Source organism: Miscanthus floridulus, chromosome 9 (genome assembly GCF_019320115.1).
Source record: "Miscanthus floridulus cultivar M001 chromosome 9, ASM1932011v1, whole genome shotgun sequence".
Lineage (NCBI taxonomy): Eukaryota > Viridiplantae > Streptophyta > Magnoliopsida > Poales > Poaceae > Miscanthus > Miscanthus floridulus.
The window spans coordinates 114,657,514-114,678,452 of NC_089588.1; the positions used below are offsets into that span (position 1 = coordinate 114,657,514).

Below are 20,939 nucleotides of genomic sequence, written 5' to 3' on the forward strand. Positions count from 1 at the left end.
TGTCTAGTACTTTGTACTTATATAGTCATATTTTTTTATAATTTAGGTTAAGTATTAGAATTTTAGAATATTACCAAAGAAATATTTATCGAGAGAGGCCGTCGCGATGAATTGGTCTGAGGGCCTCAAAATCCTACGACCGGCACTGGTCCGGTGCTTGCTCCGCGCGGCGTGGCCCTGCCCATGTGCAGCATGACAGTCCCTGTGCTGGCCAAAGATAGGAGTACATGCTTCAGACAAAAGAAATCGTTTATTTTATTATCTGGGCCTCGATATGCTTGTTGTAGCTTGATTGCTCAGTGCCACATGCCAGAGAATTTTGTGTTGGCTCGACATCGGCTCCAATGATGATAGCATCGGATTTCGTTGTAATATGCTTCTAGACGTTTATATGTGGTTATAGACTTTTGATTAAACCAAGAAGCTGCATGTGATCATGGTCATAGACTGTGCTCCCTCTTATTCGGGCTAGTTATTATTTAATGCATGTTTTCAGTTTTCGTTCACTTTCTAACTTTTTCCGCGAACACGGCTAGTTTTTCATTAAGAGGAAACGAGTTTTACAACAAGGGTAATTACACTACTACATAAATGATTTTGCGATTTACTGTCCAATCATTAACGGAGACCGTCATAAAATTCAACAGTCCATAAAATACATGATGATTTTCGGAGATGAACATTTCAATTATGGAGATGGTCAAAAATTACTTGCCTCCTAAAATGGATTTACGGAGGCGGTCGAAAATTGTCGGTCTTCTAAAATAATTTACTAAGGCGGGCCTCTTAAGAAGTCCGCCTCTGCTGCCTCCATAAATCGTGGCAAGCGCAGAAGCCCAAACCAGCCCACTTACAAACCCTAGACTATATAAGCAGATCCTTCTCCCTCACACACTCTCATTTAGCTCTCCCTCTCCCTCGGCTGCACACGCAGCACTTAGAAACCCTTGAGCTCCCTTCTCTCTCTCATCCTCTCTCTGTCGGCACATGGCACGGGCCGAGATGGTCGCGGCCCTCTGGCGGTAGCGCGGGGGATGCGCTCTACCTCTCTGTCTCCCTCACCAGCGGCACGAGGGCGACGCCAATCCCAGCGAGGAGGACATGTATCCCACGGAATCCACGATTATATACTCCCTCCGTATCGCAAATAGCGGTTGTTCTGGCCACGGACGGATCTGAGCGATTAGAAGTCGTTCTGGCCTCCAACGCAAAGTTTGGACGATGCTGCCCCTTGCGCTTCGTATCCCTCGCCGCGCGTTAAGAGCTCGCGCTTCGCATCCCGTGCCGCGCGTTAAGAGCCCGATCGATTCCTTGGCTTCCCTCGCGGCGTCAATAGGCCAACCGCTCGCCGCTAAGAACACGCGCGGCTGCCGCCACCGCACACCATCTCCACCTCACGCCACACGCCGCTCGCCGTTCGCGCGCTCGCCGTTCACCGCACGCCGCGTCGATGGATGCCTCACTGTCCTCGGAGAAAGAGAAGAAGCTAAGCCATGGCTAGATGAACAAGCAAGGCAAGGCAGTTGTACTCCAGGCAGTCGACCGGCGTTTTAATACTGCAGGCAGCCGAACCGTTCGACCTGCTGAGCGCTGAGCGCCAAACGAACAAAAAAACGTCCCCAGGCGAAACAAAGAGTGAACGAAAAAGTCTACACACGCGGCAACTGAAAAAATTCGCGTGGCATAGCGCGCAACCAGCGTGCATGCGAGAGCAAGCAGCGAGCGTGCACAGCGCCATGCAAATTCCCGCGAGCGTCCAAAAAAATAGTGCGGCCAAGGGATTCAAACGCTGGACCTCCAGCCTCGATCCGCAGATCGCTTACCACTCGGACTATGAGGAATTGTTGTATAGGAGACACCCGCAGTCCTATTTAATAAGGGCAAAGAAAAACTCTCCCCTAATTAATCATTCTTTGGCACTCCTTGGTAAGTGTAATCATGTCCTAAACGACTTCTAATTGCGATACGGAGGGAGTATAGCTGTGCACATGGCGCCGGTTCATGACAGTAGCGCCGGCTCGCGAAGGCACGTGGAGGAGGCTCGACGGCTTACTGGCGAGGCGGAGCAGGGCACATGGCGTTCGGTCACGAACATAGGTGGCGGGCTCCACGGCAAGGAAGGCGGCGGTAGCCGTGTTGGGCTCGGCACTAGGCTTCGAAATGGGCTCAGCAAGCTTTGGCTTTTTTTTTTTGTTTTTTAATGTATTTTTGTATGCGGGCGTTTGGCCACCTCCAAAAATTTCGATTTACAGTTTTACACAGGCGAGGCATTGGTGGTGGATCGATTGGCCGCCTGTGTATATCCGTTTCGACCGTTTGCCAAAATGCAGGCTGTAGTAGTGTTACCTTGGGATTGAAAGAAGCATATATACCGCAAGGGCCACCGTACGACCACAATATATCAATGAAATGTGATTGCACAGGAAACTAAGAACGATTCATTAGCTGTTGGTCACAAAGGATCCAGGCCCCGACGGCCCCTTCCGACGCCTACCTGGGAAGAGCACACGCTAGGCTTCGCACTTTGAAGGGGAGAGTGGTGATGCGAAGGTTTTCTGAAACTTGTCGAAGGACGCAGATTCATGCTCCGCCACCCCGGATGTTGACCCTTACTTCTTCTTCATGAGCGCATTCAGTGCTTGCACCTCTGGCTTTGCAGCTCTTGCTTTGCTTTTGCTGCCAGCCTCCCACTTAGAGGCGGTGAATAGCCTATACAAATTTTCCTAGAAACTCACAAATACTAGAGGAGTAATTGTGTGTCACCGTACCTACCTGCAATTCTATCTTTTTTACTTCACCGGCCATGTTCCTTCTTCTGCCTTTTTTTCTTACCTTGACTTACTGCCCTCGTTCGTTGCATCTGATGTTTTTTTTTCGTTTATCAACGTTGCATCTGATGTTTATTTACCATTATCAGCCAATCTTGTTAGATCGTGATCACATGCACTACTACAGATTCACGCAGTAGGAATGGGGCCATTTTTACTGTAGGGGCGGCTGGGGTTGGGGGCGCCCCTACAGTGGGCGTCCTCGGGCCCCAGCAGCCCAGCCGCCCCTACAGATGGCACTGTAGGGGCGGCTGGTAACCTGAGCCGCCCCTACAGTTGGGGGTGATCTGTAGGGGTGGCTCAATCATCAGCCGCCCCTGCAGTGCCATTTTGTAGGCGCGGCTGCCACCAGCCGCCCCTGCTGTTCTACTGTAGGGGCGGCTGAATCACCAGCCGCCCCTACTGACGACGCACGAATAAATAGCAGCAGCCTCCCCTTCTTCCACCTCGGGACATACTCTTCTACCAAAAAAAAGGTTGGGAGGCCTTTGGCTCCTCCGAAAAATTGCTCTACTAAGGGGAAGGTTTTGATCTCAAATCCTTTTATGAAGAGGCTCTAAAAGGTAAGAAAATGCTTCTACAACCCTTTATTTGAAGTTTAATTCGTTGGTTAATGAGTAATTTGATTTTTGGTTTTCTCTTTCTTCTATGGAGCTTGAGCTAGTTATGAGTGAAATTGGACTCTAATTTTCACTATACTAGGGTAATTAGGTAGGGAAGTAAGATTGCACCCTTTGTTAGTACATCTTTGTTGATTTTAGTGTAGTATTAGTGAAGTTTGATACATGTGTCATGAAACCCTATATCTAGATCTAGATCTAGATCTAGGATTTTGTTTTTTTTATTCTTTTTTAATTTTTTCTTTATGGGACTAGGGTTTGTATGTAGGTGAATGTGTAAGATTTTAATTGTTGCTAATGTGTAAAATATCCTCTACCATGGCTACTAATTATCATTTAATATTTATTTTGATTCCTTTCTATAATGCGTGTTTTTAATTAGTTATGGATAAATAGGCCATTAATTAATTATCCTCTACCATGAAGTTGGAATGGAGTTTGCATGAAAGGTAGTGGATGAAATATTAAATGTTGCTAATTGTTTTCTTTGAAATTGTTTATTTGAACCTATCAATTTATATTTTAAAATATTTATGCATTAATAGTCAATTAATTAACTATCCTCTACTATCATGGTGCGTGTCTCAGGTATATACAATTATTCTCGAGTAATATTCTTTTTTTGGTTGTTTTGTTTCTATAAGATGGACTACAGAAACTCTTGGATGTATGGTTCGTTAAGACATGACGCTCTTTTCCGTGATGAGGTGGATAAATTCATCAAAGCTGTAGAGAAGCATGCAGCGACGTTGAAAGAGAATAGTGACACGATTATTTGTCCCTGCAAAGATTGCAAGAATCTTATTGCATTTCGAGAAGTAAGTACCATCAAAGAACATCTGATTAGGAGAGGATTTGTTCCGGAATACACCGTGTGGATTCATCACGGTGAAACAGTGGTTGTTGATGACAGCGACGATGATCTAGCTGATGAAGCTGAAACCCAAGCATACTTGTCCCGATTCACAGACGATCTTGAGCAACAAATGGATTGTGACTATGGCAATCAACAAGGTGGTGGCTTTGGCAATGAACAAGGTGGTGATGATGCTGGTGGTGTCAGCAATGATGGCGAAGCACGTGAGGGGGATGCAGATGACGATGACAACTTGGACGAAATGCTTGGGGCCTTTGGACCAGAAATATTAGAAAAGAGCACGAGAGGTCTAGAAAATCTTGAGAGGATGACAAAAGCATCGAAGAAGACTGTGTATGATGCTGAGAAGGGCTGTCCGACATACTTCACACTGCTATGTTTTGTGCTTGAGCTACTCATCCTGAAGGCTAAGTACGGCTGGTCAAACTGTAGTTTCAATGATCTGTTGTGCCTCATGTCACGGTTGCTCCCACAGCCGAACATAGTTCCCGCCAACACATATCAAGCGGAGAAGGTTATAAGTCTACTCACATTGGAAGTTGAAAAAAATCCATACATGCCCCAACCACTGTATCCTTTTTCGGCGTGGCACATCGTTCGAGACTTTAGATACATGTCCTAGGTGTGGGGCTAGTCGGTACAAGAACAATGACCTTCAAAGTGGGGTGGAAGCCTCCACAGGAAAGAGGAAGAAGGGTGGGAAGAAGGTGCTGCAAGAATCTCAGCCCCCAGAGGAAACTCCATTAGGCAACGATGCAAATAAGAGAAGAATTCCTGCCCTGGTTATGTGGTACTTGCCAGTGACCGACCGCTTGAGGCGTATGTTCCTAAACCCTAAGGAAGCCGCACTGATGACATGGTGGGATGATGAGCGCAAGATGGATGATGATATGATCACACACCCGGCCGATTGTAGCCAGTGGCAATCGTTCGATGCCAAGTACAAAGCAGAATTTAGTGATGACCCACGGAATGTACGGTTCAGCTTGAGCACCGATGGAATGAATCCCCTCAATGAGAGGATGACCGACCACAGCACATGGCCAGTCATCTTGACCATGTACAACCTCCCAACGTATTTGTGTCAGAAGAGAAAGTACCTTCTCCTCACCATTCTTATCTCCGGCCCCAAACAACCAGGCATTGATATAGACGTGTTCTTGGAGCCTCTGATGCAAGAAATGGAGAGGCTATGGAGGTATGGGGAGCCGATGTACGATGTGTTCCGGCGGGAGGACTTTATATGCAAAGCAATAATATTTGTTACTACCAATGATTACCCTGCGCTGTTTGCCCTGTCTGGACAGTTCAAAGGCAAGACTGGATGCTTAGTCTATTTGGATGGTACTAAATGGGTGTTCCTAAATGGATCTAGGAAGATAGTTTACATAAGGAACCGGCGCTTCTTAAAGACAGGTCACAAGTACCGCGGCAAATTGTACCTAAGATACTATGGCAACATCCCGGAGGATGAACCCCCTCCAGAGAGACATCATAATGGAGAACATGTGTTCAGAATGGTCCAAAACATACATGTCATCTATGGAAAGAAGAATCCGGATGGAACGATTAGAGATAGAAGCACACCTCCCATCGAAGGCGTACCATTCAAGAAGCAATCGATCTTCTTTCAGTACCTGCCTTATTGGCCAGACTTAGAGGTCCCCCATGCCATTGATGCGATGCACGTGCAGAAGAATGTCTTTGAGAGTCTCATGGCTACCTTGATGGACACGGGCAAGTCAAAGGATGGTCTCAGATCACGGAAAGACATGGTGCAGCTGAACGTGATGCGAGAGCTTTGGCCGGTACAGCAAGATAATGGCAAGTACAGTCTTCCCGTGGCTAGCTTCAACCTAACCCTAGAGGAGAGGAGAGCTATATGCAATTTCCTTAGGGGGGTCAGAGTGCCGACTGGGTTTTCAGCGACCTCGAAGAAGCTAGTGTCGATGAAGGACCTATCATTAACATACTGCAAGGCTCATGATTGTCATGTGATACTGACAGTGTTCCTACTAATTGCAATCAGAGCTATAAAGCCAGAGTTCCTAAAGATGGCCATCACCCGCATGTGCTACTTCTTTTCGAAGATCTCACAGAAGACGATTCATAGGCAAGAGCTGAGTGACCTACATGAATTCATGGTGGAGACCTAGAACTAGCTAGAGATGTGTTTACCTTCCGCTTTTTTTGATATAATGGTACATCTCATGATTCACCTGGTTCATCAGATCGAGGCGCTGGGCCCTAGCTTCTTGCATGAAATGTGGTCCTACGAGCGGTTCATGTCGGTTCTAAGCCGATACGTGCATAACCGAACACACCCAGAGGGCTCCATGATAGAGGGTTATAATTCCGAAGAAGTCGTCGAGTGCTGCCAAGAGTGGCTAAAAGTACAGAGAGGGATTGGTAATCTCGATTCTCGTCACAAGGGAAGGCTAGCTAGGAAGGGCATAAGTGGTAGGAAAGTGTTCCTCGACAATGATTACAGAGAGGTGAGTCGGGCGTATTACAGTGTCTTGCAGAGTATGGCAGTGATGCAACCATACATTGATGAACACATGGCTATCATTATGGCCGAGAGGAATGGTCGTTCAGATGATTGGGTCATAAAACAGCATAAGCAACGCCTAACATCATGGTTGAAGGACTAGAACATACAGCCTGGAGAAACCATAGATTCTATTACCATCAGTCGGTTGGTGGCCGGGCCATCAAAACAGGTGACGTCTTGGAATGCTTATGACATCAATGGGTACACATACTATACCGACACAAAGGACAGAAAATCTGTGAATTAGAACAGCGATGTCCGAATAGAGGCTCTCGATGGAGTGGGGCGAAAGGTGTTGTACTTTGGCATAATTGAAGATATATGGGAACTTGACTATGGAAAGGATATAAAGGTGGCCCTGTTTCGATGCCGCTGGATCAAGCAACATCAATTAAATGAGATTGGACAGAGAGTCGTCGACCTCCAGAATGTAGGCTACTAGGATTACCCTTGGGTGCTCGCTGAACGAGTCGCGCAAGTCTTCTATATGCCCGACCCATAAAGTAACCCCCCCAAAGAAGAAGACAAAGCACGTGGTGGCCTCTGGAAAACAACATATCATCGGAGTTGATGGCATGGACGATGTTGAAGCTTACAATAAGTGTGATGAGATGCCGCTTCACAGACTTTTGTAAGAAGATCGAGGCTATAGAAAAGAACCTGCCCAAAGATGTATTGCCATGGGAACGAAAAGGTGTCAAGGGAAAAGTTGTCATGGTGGGCTAGCTAGTTTATGTAAGTGTGTCAGTGTTCGTAAGACTACATTCATGTATGTGTGTGTGAGACTACATTTATGTATGTGTGTGAGACTACATTCATGTATGTGTGTGTGAGACTACATTCATGTATGTTTGTGTGAACAATGTGTACTAAGAATTTAACAAATTATGAAATTACCAAAATAAAAGTTGTAGATCTCCATGAGTTATTCAACTTTGGTATTCATTACTTTTTCAGTTGAAATGATTTGGGGGTCCAAATTTTGGTTCGAACTTGTCATTTTTTCAAATTTCAAATTTGAAAGGTTCAAATTTTGTTAAATGATAAGATGACTAAAATAAAAGTTGTAGATATTGATGAGTTGAACAACTTTTGTATTCATCACTTTTACATCTGAAATCATTTAGGGTTTGAAAATTTGGTTTGAACTTGTCAAATTCCAAATTTCAAATTTTAAAATGTGTAAAACATTGTCACATCCAAATTTGATCAAACTTAAATGCTGAAGCATGATTTTAGAAAATTTTAGGAAAAGAAACCATCACATTTGGAGTTAGTATGAGGGAGAACAACTAGTTACAAAGTTTACCCACAGATTAAAAAGAGAAATCACACTGTTCTAGATGATCCTTACATGATCATAGTAAATAGTGTGATTTCTTTTTTTAATCTGTGGGTCAACTTTGTTACTAGTTTTTCTTCCTCATACTAACTCCAAATCTGATGATTTTTTTCCTAAAATTTTCTAAAATAATTCTCTATCAATTTATTTTGTTGGTTTTTGTCAATATATACATATGAAAAGTATGAGCAATTTAAATTTTGAATATCAAAAAAATACAACTTCAGACAAGATTTTGGTACCCCAAATGATTTCAGCTGAAAAAGTGATAAATATCAAAGTTGAATAACTCATCAAGATCTACAACTTTTGTATTGGTCATTTCTTCATATGATAAAGTGGTAATGACATTGTTCACAAATGTGACACATCTCTCATAAGGTTTTATAAATTATATGAGACATGTGTAAGATTAGTGAACAATGTGAGCTAAGAATTTGTCAAATGAAAAAATGACCAAAATAAAAGTTGTAGATATTCATGAGTTGAACAACTTTAGTATTCATCACTTTTTATGTTGAAATCAATTTGGGTCTCAAATTTTGGTTCAAACTTGTCATTTTTTGAAATTTCAAATTTGAAAGGTTCAAATTTTGTCAAATGACAAGATGACCAAAATAAAAGTTGTAGATATTAATGAGTTGAACAACTTTGGTATTCATCACTTTTTATGTTGAAATCATTTTGGGTCTCAAAGTTTGGTTCGAACTTGTCATTTTTTGAAATTTCAAATTTGAAAGGTTCAAATTTTCTCAAATGACAAGTTGACCAAAAAAAAAGTTGTAGATATTAATGAGTTAAACAACTTTGGTATTCATCACTTTTTATGCTGAAATCATTTTGGGTCTCAAATTTTGGTTCGAACTTGTCATTTTTTCAAATTTCAAATTTAAAAGGTTCAAATTTTATCAAATGACAAGTTGACCAAAATAAAAGTTGTAGATATTAATGAGTTGAACAACTTTGGTATTCATCACTTTTTATGCCGAAATCATTTTGGGTCTCAAATTTTGGTTCGAACTTGTCATTTTTTGAAATTTCAAATTTGAAAGGTTCAAATTTTCTCAAATGACAAGTTGACCAAAATAAAAGTTGTAGATATTAATGAGTTGAACAACTTTGGTATTCATCACTTTTTATGTTGAAATCATTTTGGGTCTCAAATTTTGGTTCGAACTTGTCATTTTTTCAAATTTCAAATTTGAAAGATTCAAATTTTATCAAATGACAAGTTGACCAAAATAAAAGTTGTAGATATTAATGAGTTGAACAACTTTGGTATTCATCACTTTTTATGCTGAAATCATTTTGGGTCTCAAATTTTGGTTCGAACTTGTCATTTTTTGAAATTTCAAATTTGAAAGGTTCAAATTTTGTCAAATGACAAGATGACCAAGATAAAAGTTGTAAATCTTCATGACCTCTACAACTTTGATTTTCATTTGAGATCATTTGGTGTCTCAAAATTATTTTAGTAGTTTTGATTTTAATTTTTTAAAATTTAATTTTTTCCCATTTTGATTTAGATTTTTGAAAAAAAAATTCAACTGTAGGGGCGGTTTATAACCTCAGCCGCCCTACAGTTTCTCTGTAGGGGCGGCTTATAACCTCAGCCGCCCCTACAACTGTAGGGGCGGCTTATAACGTCAGCCGCCCCTACAGTGCTTTGAGGTATATCAGTGTCGTCGCTGTGGCCACCCGTTGAGTGTTGGGCGAAATCTCCTGTGGACGCCGTCAGGCTGCCCAATTCCTTGCGGCTAGGGTTCCCGACGCGTCTTCGGCGGCCGGCCCCCTCCCTCTCCCTCTCCGCTTGCCCAGATCCGGAGCGAGGAGGCTAGGGTTCCCGTAGCACCGAGGAGGCGAGGACCGCACGCGACCGCCTTATCCTCGAGCCAGACCAGCGGCGGCCGGAACCGGGAGCCCCATCGCCGGCCACGCCCCACCGCTCGCGCGCATCGAGCGCCGTCTCGTCGTCGTTGAGCCTCCGCTTGGCGCCCACCTCCGCTTCCGCTGTCGGGAGTCCTCCCCTCGCGCCGCCGACACTAGCGGGTAGGATCCCCGCTCGACCTGTAGATCCGGCCGCGGCCCAGGTAATTGAAGCGCCTGCTCTTTGGGAGTCAAGTGCTTACTGGGGTTGGTTCATGGCTTCTCTCCTTGAATTCAGCTTGATTAATCCGAGTCGGCCACACGGATCCGTACTCTGCTAAAAACCAGAACGAAGGATTAGGTTTTTCTGTGCTCTTAAGAGTCCATTCAGTACCGAATATGTATCACTCTAAGTGCGCTCCGAGAGCTAGAAGTTACCAGCTTGCTTGATTTTCTTGTTGCTTCACTTTCTTATTTTAATCTATGCAAAATAAAACTTGTTTTGTTATGAGTTATGGCATTTTATTGTGAAAAGCTTGTGATCAACTACTGATTGTAGGAAGCAAGAGTACCCTTTTACATTTACATAAAGTTTATTGTGTTAGCAAGCTGAATTTGCTATTTTCATTTAGCTTCAGTGAATATACAAAAATATCATCACATTATTTTTCTAAAGATTACCTAAAAAATCCAGCTTTCAAGCTTCTTAATTGTTGCTAACTGAAAAGATAGCCAAGTAAATTTGCTCGCCGTGTTTTAGGTTCTAAAGTTGTCCATTTGTTCCGTGCACGGGCTAGTGTGCTAATCCTTTTTGGTATGTGCCATTTGATTGTCAGTTCCTTCAACTAGATGTAGCAGCTACTATGCTTTCTCTTGGCGTGGAACATGAAACTAGGTTGTGAACATATATAGTATAGTTTTTTTTAGAAGTAACATATTATAGTAAAACAGATACATATATTCGTCAATCCAGTATTAATATACCAATTGTTTTGGCTCATCTTTATTTTTATTGCTCAATGCGCACACTACTTGGCTACTCATCTGGAAAAATAGACTATGATATCCTCACTTAGTAAGGCTTCATAATGGATTTATATCTATGCATCTATATGTGTACGGACATTATGAGTAGATTTTGCGTTGTCTGTTTTTTTCCATTTTGCATGACTCAAAAACGAATTTTTAAGAGGCCTGGATCTCTTCAGTTTAAATATGAACATTTACTTAAGCATGGTTGGCCCATTACTTTTTCTCTCAATTTTTTGCATGACTCAAGAATCAATGAATGGACTCTTAAGAGGTACTGATTGCACAACTTGTTTTTCAGGCTGAAGATAGTTCATTCTCAGATCTTGATGATCTTGCAAATACATTCTCAAAGGTTATCTTTCCCCTAAACTAGAATTTCTCTCTGTCAAAAAAAAACTAGAATTTCATTGCAGTAACTTTCAGCGCAAACTTATTTTCTTTGTGTCCGTTGTTTTCTTAAGGAAATCCTTGTATTCATATTACATTCTTTACATGTTTTTAATAAGAGTCCATGTACTCACTATAACCCTAAAGCTATCCTAATGGTCTATTTGCACCCAGAAATTGAGGTACAAAGTTTTTTTCTAAAAAAATAAGGGGTATGAAGTTTGTTGTGTCAATTTGTAATCTTTTTTCTTTGTACAAGTACAATGAATCATAACTTTGATGTATAGTAGGTGTTCTATGTACTGATTAGTGATTACTGAAGCATGTATTACAAATTCAAGCAAAAATATACTATGTGAAAAATTGCTTTACCTGCCTTTAAACATGAAAGTTATTTTGCTATAAGTTATCTGAAATGTAGCATCCAATGTACCCCTTTATGATTGACCTGATTTACAATTGCCCCTTCCAAAGAAATTGTACTGAAAAGGAAAAATACTTCCAATGTTTCATACTTGGGATTTCTACCTTTCTTGTAGAATTTGCAATATACCAGCATGACTTGTATGCTTGCTGTTTCATATGGGCTGCGTGTTTTGGGTTTATGGGCTGCGTGTTCTGGGTTTATCTGCTGGGCTTGATTATTAGAGTTAAATTGCCTGCATATGTTATCCTTTCATATAAACTTTTCATTGTAAGAGATTATTCTTGAGATATACCTATACCGTACCTTTTTAAAAATTTGTGTGCACTTCATTTTCAGCTAAGAAGAGATGTTAACCTACCAAAGCATATTAGGATAAATAACCTTGGGACTTCTTTTTCAAGAGAAAGTGAGTTCTGCCATTCTTGTTAATAATCTATATAATTCTATGGTTTAAGAATTTTATGGGTTTATTTGCTTGCTTTCAATAATACTTCTACCAGGAACAACTTGCCTTACCAAGAAGAATATTTGACTATCTACCTAATACTAAATATTTAGATAGATCAGAGTTCTTGTTCTTGCACAATAGTAGGAAAAATTATGTGCTTTCTATGTCACCGTTGTTTGTGTCTGCTGTCGAGGCGAGAACTTGTGAAAACAGACAAAAGAAAACTGCAGAAACCCTGAAACATATATATGCTGCACGTTGCGATGAGAATTAGCAGATGAGACTTCAAAACCCAAACATGACATAGTAGGCACTAAGGATTGTCATGTAGCAAATTAATATAAAACTACTTTGTTCTAATCAGTACCCCTGAATTCTAGTATGGACCTCTGGTAGGAACCCGTGACTTGCATCTTTTCTGATGGAAGATTGCGTGTAATAATTCAGAAAACATAAATATGGCTTTACTTAGGTCCAATTCACTTTTTTTTCTTTGTGCAAAGTGAAAACGATGTGCCAAGACAAGTGCCCAAGAAGCTCTGTTGACTGTTAGTTACTTCTCCCCTACACCCCCTCCTTCCACTGAAAAGAGAAGGAAACCGAACGGTAGAGGAAAAGAAAGTTGGTAAATTCATTCATTCAGATAGAGCCATGCTGTTAAGAACTAGTGCAGTAAGGTTTATTATTGGGTCCAAGCATATCAGCCTAGCCCCTACAGCCTGAGGAGGTGGTCAAGGCCATCAGCGCAGCTACTCGCATGGGGAACAGGGAGCTTTCCAGGGCGCTTGCAGCCATTGCAGCTGAGTCTGAAGTAGTAGAGATGGAGGTTCCTTAGATTTGCATATGCAGAGCGAGCAGCAGCAGTTCCTCTGATCAATGTGATCTTAGGATAGAGCCAAAGCCAGCCGGTCCTCTACCGGTTCAGTTACATTTGTTAATCAGTTGTGCTTGTCATTTCAGCAGGAGGTTAGTGTTTGGCTAGTGTGTGTGTTCCCAGAACGCGACGCTGTGAATTTGGGGGCTGTGGCCTGATGGCAGGTGTACCGTGCAACTTGCTGCCCAGCTATTGTGTCTGTCGTGCTCGGCCCAAGCATCATTTGTCTCCAAGAGACTATGCTAGACACTGTTGACAGTTTTTTGGGCTTGGAATTCCTAGGGCCAAGCATACTTGCTTTTCCTTTAGATGTAACATGAGGACTCTCACCTGTTTATGCATATGCATTCAACTCTCTCTCACTCATTTGTCTTTTCTGCCATTTCTAAATGGAGAGCATTGATTATATAGTGATTTTACATATTGATTCCACGTACAGGTTACATGTTGAATTCACATGCTCTTTTTTGTTTTTCCATGTCCTGATTTGTAGTGATTTTACCTTCTTAAGTCATAACAAGTCTCATAGATAATCTGAGGTTCTAGGTGGCACTAAAAGATGCAATTCTGTGGGTTGATTGATTATATGTAGTTTTCTAGGGTGATTTTGAATTGTTGGGTCAATCTTGATTGGATTATCTTTTTTTGTTCTTTTTTCATGAATAAATAAATTGATGAGACATGAGTTAGTTTGAGATTATGGCTGTCAGAGCGAGGGAGATGGGGAAAGGGCAGATTGGGTCTGATATGGTTATGGTTAGGGAGATGGGGCAGATTTTGTTTATTTTTAGGTGACCGCAGCGTCAAGTTTAAGTTGCAGCTTGAAAGCATAGAGTGGTGGCAGATGTTATGAAGTTAAAGCTGTTCTCAGTTACTCTGCCAAAAGCACGCTTTTAATTTCACAATTGTGGTAGGACTACATTAAGGTGCATACAGGAGCCAGGTTGTAGTTTTAGTCACTGGTAATCGTCTTTTTTTACTTTCCATTTGGCATGAAGTGTAATTCATGAGAAACATCGAAGTGCTAGTGGATTCTTAAAAAAGGTTCAGTTTCATTTCTTACCGTTACAGCATACAAGTACTACTATTCCTACTAGTACTACTACTACTACCAGTACTACTACTACTACAAGCTACTACCAGTACTACTACAAGTACTACTACTACTACTACTAGTACTACTACTTGTACTACTAGTACTACTACTTCTACCACTAGTACTACTATTTCTACTAGTAGTACTAGTAGTACTACTACTAGTATTTGTACTACTAGTACTACTACTTCTACCACTAGTACTACTACTTCTACTACTTATACTACTTTTTTTCTTGCATATCTTAGAACAAGGCACGAAATGTCGCAAACATCAAAGAGTGCATCTCGATGCCCCATGAATGATGAGCAGCCATCCCATGGAGAGCAAGAGCTAGATGACCAGCTTACTCAAGAGCAGTTCGATAACGAGTTAGAAAAGGGTCTAGAAGTGATGCTTACTCAGGAGGACCTTGTCGATGATGATGATCCAGTGGGGGGAGCCCAGAGAAGAGAAGGCAGAGAGGATGCCCAAGGTGAAGAAGGAGATGATGACGACGACACCTCATCAGGGGGATATGTAAGTCCCGAGGATCCTTTCCCATAAGAACCCAGATGGAGGCCAACGGAGGACGAGTTGGACAAGGATTTTAATCCGAACGACGAGGTACAGATAAAGCCTTAGTAGCTTATAAATTTGGCTAATGCTATGGCTTTATGTTACCTCTGCTAACACTTTTGACCTATTGGATACACAGGTCGTCCCTACTCAACCTCTGAAAAGATGACGTCGGCCTCCAGCTCGTCTTGCCGGACAATACGTAGCGGGGCAAAGGAGATCAGAGGAAGGAGCCATAGGTACTCACAATGAGGCCTCCGCTCCACAACCTCAGGACACAACCACGACTGAGACTGCCCAGCCAAAGAGGAAACGAGGGGGGATTAGAAAGCCAAACCAATATCACGACAAGGCATGCTATGTGATAACGGAGGTCGGACCAGACGGGCAGATCCTTGAGCCATATACATACAGGGTGAAATTCTGTAATCACATTGGGTTTGTAGTTAGAGATAAGTTGAACCCAGCTATCCATAGCTAGAATCTGGTACCTATGAGCCAAAAGGTAGACCTATGGGAGAAGCTAAAGCAGAACTTTAGGTTTCCGAAGAGAACGCACGAGTTGGTACAAGAAAATGCTTTTAAGATAATGGGGCAGAGCTTCCGACGTTGGCGGTCGGATCTGAACAAGAACTTTATCCAACAGAAGTTAACTCCTTTCCATGAGTATGGCAACATAACTCCTAGTCAATGGGAGGAGCTCATGGCTGAGAAGACTTTAGAGGCATCATTGGCCCTTAGTGCCCGTAATAGCGAGCAGGTGAAGAAGAACCAACACTACCCTCGTCTAGGCCCCGGTGGCTATGATGGCAAGCAAGAGGTCTTTAGGAAGATGGACGTAGAGGCCGAAGTTGTTGGGAATACGGAAGTGCCAAAGTTGAAGCCACACCTTAAACAGTGGATATATGTGAGGAGTGTTGATTCATCCGGTAGTAGCCTCAAGTTTGCTAAGCCGGAGACCGGAGAGGTAGTATCAAAAATACTGAAACTTGCTGAAGACAAGGAGAAGGGCGCATTCAACCCTTCCAGAGAGAGGGACGAGCTTACCGTTGCCTTGGGAAACCCCGAGCACATAGGACGCACCAGGGGGCTAGGGAAGAGGATGTCCTAGAAGCACAGATTCATAGAGGAGAGGCACATGTACAAGAAACATGGCAGAGACCGAGAGTCTAATCTTGAGCGCCAAGTGAAGGCTCTAGTTGAAAAGATGTTGGTGGAGAAAGGACTATCTACGATGGAGCCACAGACACCAATGGGGCCGCCCAGAGAACTGGTGGTAGTTGGCAGCCCTCCGGATGTTCCCAACAGTCAAGGTTCCAATGCAACTGGAACCCCCGTCGATCGCATATGGGCGCCAACCAGTTGTAAATTGGTGGTTCCGATGGGTAGGCAAAACATGATCTTTGAGGTGGCAACGGGCATGGCACATCCTCCGGGTGGCATGTGGCACAATAGGGACATCCCGCAGGATTACACTCGGGTTGAGGTGCATACCGTGAAGCCTGAGTTCATGACTTGGAAGATAGAACACCCTACTCCTGAGGGACTCGTGTTACTCGGAGACATCATGAACCAGTTCATCCTCTGGCATAGACGGGACATTGTATTGATCGAGTCTTCGCCAACTCCGACTAAAGTTCATCCTCGGGAGCGACCCGTCGAGGACGGGGAGGTATACTCACCGGCCCATGACCATGACCACCACACACTAGAGACTTCTCCACCTCGTACCGAGCAAGGGCATGATGACATGCCACATCCTTCTCCACCTTGTATCGAGCATGGGCATGATGACATGCCATGTCCTTCTCTAGCTCGTACCGAGCAAAGGCATGATGAGATGCAACATTCTTATCAACAAGCGCAGCTGATACATGAACAACAAGTGTCTCATGAATAGCAATTGCCTCATGAACAGCCGATACATGAAGAACAAGTGGCCCCTGGAGCAGGTGATGCACAAGTTGACAAGGACATGCCCGAATGGGAAGCTCGAAACAAAATCCTAATCAAGATAAGGCCATCGTATGTGGGCATTAATGACGTCTCATCGGTGCACAAGTGGATGGCTCATGACTAGTTTAAGCCTAAGAACCAAGTAAAAGAATTCAGAGCACCAGCTTCTAAGGAGGGCACCACTGAGGAGGGCACCACTAGCAAACTGCACAAAGGGTTTAACAAGTATCTAGTTGTTGATAACCTCAAATGGTCAGATGATTGCCCGGATAAATATAAAAAAGGCAAGAACTTCCTACCAAACCGAGTCCTACAGTGCTTGCCACATGGAATGAGAAAGTTCCACGATTGGTACTTGCGTGCTCAGATAACAGAACTAGAAATCTTACAAGCATGGATCCCTGCCGGCACATTTGGAGCCCCAGGTGGGCAAATTGCCGTTGAGTTTAAGGATATCCAGGCATGCTTCCACCTCGGATGAATGGAAATGAATCTGATTCGCATATGGTGCCTGTAAGTCCTTGCCCTCTCGATATGATATGAATGTAATCTTTTAATTTTGTTGTAACTAACCCGCGTTGTGATTTGTAGAATGCAAGCAGACTTTGTGAAAAAGAGGCCAGCTCTGAAACACGGGTATATAGACCCTTCACCTATAGCATCAATAAATTTTAATTACCCTAAAGAGTGGAAACTAGATTGCAAAGAACTAGGAGCTGGAAAGACACTTAAGAAGAAAGAGGACATCAGGAACAAGAAAATATTGGAAGAGTCCCTCAAGGTTGCGGCATACATTGCCCTATGTTTTAAAAATCTCCAACAACACGATGATATATGGATACCATACCACTTCAAGTAAGTTCGACTGTATACTTAGCTTTGTTCAAATTACTTTGTTCGATGCAAAAGAGCTTATGTGTTCCTTCTATGACTAAATTTATGCAGCGATCACTGGATTTGTATAGGCATCTGGCTCTCACATAGCATGGCATGGGTCTTTGATTCAACGGATTTCCCAGTCGAGACATACAAAGACTTCATAACGATTGTCAAGACGTATACATATTGACAATCCTTATTTTAGCTACTATGTTTGTATACATACTTGTAAGGTTCAATGTGGGATACTAATAAGTTGCATTTGCTAAAACCATTGAAACAGGGCATTCAGGCACTATGTCCAGGAACATAAGGGGAGGCATCATCCAAATAGGAAGGAAAAGTTGTATGTCAAAACTCTATGTGCGGTAAGTGTCATTTACTTTGGTACTCCATATATTACGTGTCTGTCAATAGCATTACTTAACATCTCCATATGCAAAACACACAGTGTCCCAAGCAGAAGCCTGGGAGTCTACATTGTGGATACTACACATGTATTATGATGAGTACCATCGGTGGCTACAACAGAAACCCTAATCTGGTAAGTTTGAACCTCTTCGCTCGTAGTATGAAAAGTTCGCATATGTTGTGATATAGTAAACCTAAACTTGTTCTCTTGTAGTTGGAGAAAGATAAAGACACGAGAAGGAACCCATACAAGGATGACGAGCTCTTAGAGATGGTCGGCGACCTTTGCAACTTTATAATGGACCAGATTGTGTATCATAAAGGCACTTACCATCATCTTCTTTCTGACTTAGGTAGTAATCCTCTGTATCAATACCTTCAGGAGACTGATAGGTTAGCCCTAGGTCGTTGATGACAATGTGGACTTGTGGTATGATTTGGATCAGACTTTGGAACGGTTTGGACTTTGTTATAATGATGGACTTCATAATGGACTATGTTGTAATGATGGACTTTTGTAAATTATGATTTGTGATGATGGTCTTGTGTTTGTGGATGTATATATGTATATTTGTGGTGGTCAAATTTGAATTTGAATTATTTTTTTTTGCTGGAAAATCCACTGTAGGGGCGGTTCTTGATTGAACCTCCCTTACAAATACACACAGCAGGGGCGGCTGGTGATACAGCCGCCCTTACAGAAGTCCACTACAGGGGCGGCTGATATTACCAGCCACCCTTACAGAGGAAACTGTAGGGGCGGCTGAAAACACCAGCCGCCCCTACAGAGGGCACTGCAGGGGCGGTTAGAAAACCGTCCCTACAAAGGTACCCTCTGTAGTAACACCCTGGGAAGGGCGGCTGGCGCAACCGCCCCTATAGTAAAATTCTGTAGTAGTGATGATGCACATGGCAAGGAGAGTAGATGATTAGAGCAGCCGCATCGTGCAGGCATCGCAATCGATGCCCAGAACAACACACCATAGCTGCAATTAATGCTTGCTTTTGGCATGGATTGCTAACTTGCTATGTTGATCCACTTTGCAAACTAAAAACAATAAAGAAATTAGCACATCTGCCATGACTGAGTCCTGTGTTGGCCAAAGATAGAACATGCTGCAGACGAAAGAAATCGTTTTTTTTATTATCTGTGAGACTATTTATGAGCTATATGCTAAAAGTTAACACTATTAGAGAAGTTGTCTTTTACGTAACTAGTAAGTAGCTCTTACTATTGCAGATGCCCTTATAAACTTTGGATTAAACCAAAGGGCTGCATGTGATCATGGTCATACATTGTGCTCCCTCTTTCTCATCAATTAGCTGCAATTAATGCTTGCTTTTTGGCATGGATTGCTAACTTGCTATGTTGACCTACTGTGCAAACTAAAAACAATAAAGACATTAGCACATCTGCCATGACCGAGTCCCTGTGTTGGCCACAGATAGAACATGCTGCAGACGAAAGAAATCGTTTTTTATTATCTATGAGATTATTTATGAGCTATATGCTAAAAGTTAACACTATTAGAGAAGTTGTCTTTTACGTAACTAGCAAGTAGCTCTTACTATTGCGGATGCCCTTATAAACTTTTGATTAAACCAAAGGGCTGCATGTGATCATGGTCATACATTGTGCTTCCCTCTTTCTCATCAATTAGCTGCAATTAATGCTTGCTTTTTGACATGGATTGCTAACTTGCTATGTTGACCTACTGTGCAAACTAAAAACAATAAAGACATTAGCACATCTGCCATGACCGAGTCCCTGTGTTGGCCACAGATAGAACATGCTGCAGACGAAAGAAATCGTTTTTTTATTATCTGGGCCTCGATACGCTTAGTGTTCTTCACCCATATCCTTAGTGTTTTTTCTTTGCCTGATAGCTCTGTGTATCTTCAATATACATTTAGTTGAAATCTTAGCTTAAACTATAGAGGCTCTTGTTATCGTCCATATCTTATGACCTTATAAATCAACATTTTGATTTTAAATTTTAACCTTATTAATTATTGCATACTTTCTTTTTATTACTACAAAATGAGCACAAGAGTTCGGACTAAGACCAAAGATGGGTAACAGTGTTAAACTCAAGAGGATATATTAATATCTAAGCCTTATAATGATTTTTACTCCAAAGTAATCTCAAAGGCTAGAAAAATGTAGCCAACTGAGGTCTTCACTAACCTCCCCACTTCTCAAGGTGTTTAATTTTTCAGATGTTTTAGTTAAAAAATGTATAAACATTTCTAGACTAAGAACTTACATAACTTGTATGCCATGGTTATAAATATAATTTGAAAAAAATGTTAGTATCATTAGTGTATGAGTTGTTAAGGAAATATATTTTATGATTGCCAAAACATATCATATATATTTATAGCTTATATATGAATATGTAGTTGATTTCTTGTTGGCACAATACACATATGTTCACATGAATCAAATTTTAATATATTGGTATTAATAGGAGTTGGTAATGTAGAAATATATATGTTTTATGGTTACATAAAGTTTCTTTTGTAATAGAAGATGTTGATAATTTAAATGTAGATTTGCGGTGATATTTTAGTTTTTTAATAATGATAGAAGTGGTAATTTAGTTCAAATTTTATAGGTAACAGTAGGTAGGTAATTAGATGCAAATTTAGATTAACTTTAAATTAGGTTTCTTAATGGTATATAGGTCGATAATTTAAATATAGATACAAGGGTTACTTTGTGCTGTTTTACACAATCATAGTAGTGGATAACCATTTTAAAAATATAATAGATCCAATTGT

General features: G+C 41.8%; 1 protein-coding gene and 1 pseudogene across 1 annotated transcript; both read left to right on the plus strand.

The window, feature by feature from the left end:
• Positions 1–4,092: 4,092 nt before the first annotated feature.
• Positions 4,093–6,427, plus strand: LOC136480631 (uncharacterized; the record flags this gene model as incomplete). Its single annotated transcript, XM_066478118.1, has 2 exons — positions 4,093–4,266; positions 4,865–6,427. Coding segments are annotated over exons 1-2 (1,737 nt in total), but the record flags the coding sequence as incomplete, so codon positions are not given.
• Positions 6,428–15,498: 9,071 nt separating this feature from the next.
• On the plus strand, positions 15,499–18,590 carry LOC136480632 (uncharacterized; annotated as a pseudogene).
• Positions 18,591–20,939: the final 2,349 nt, after the last annotated feature.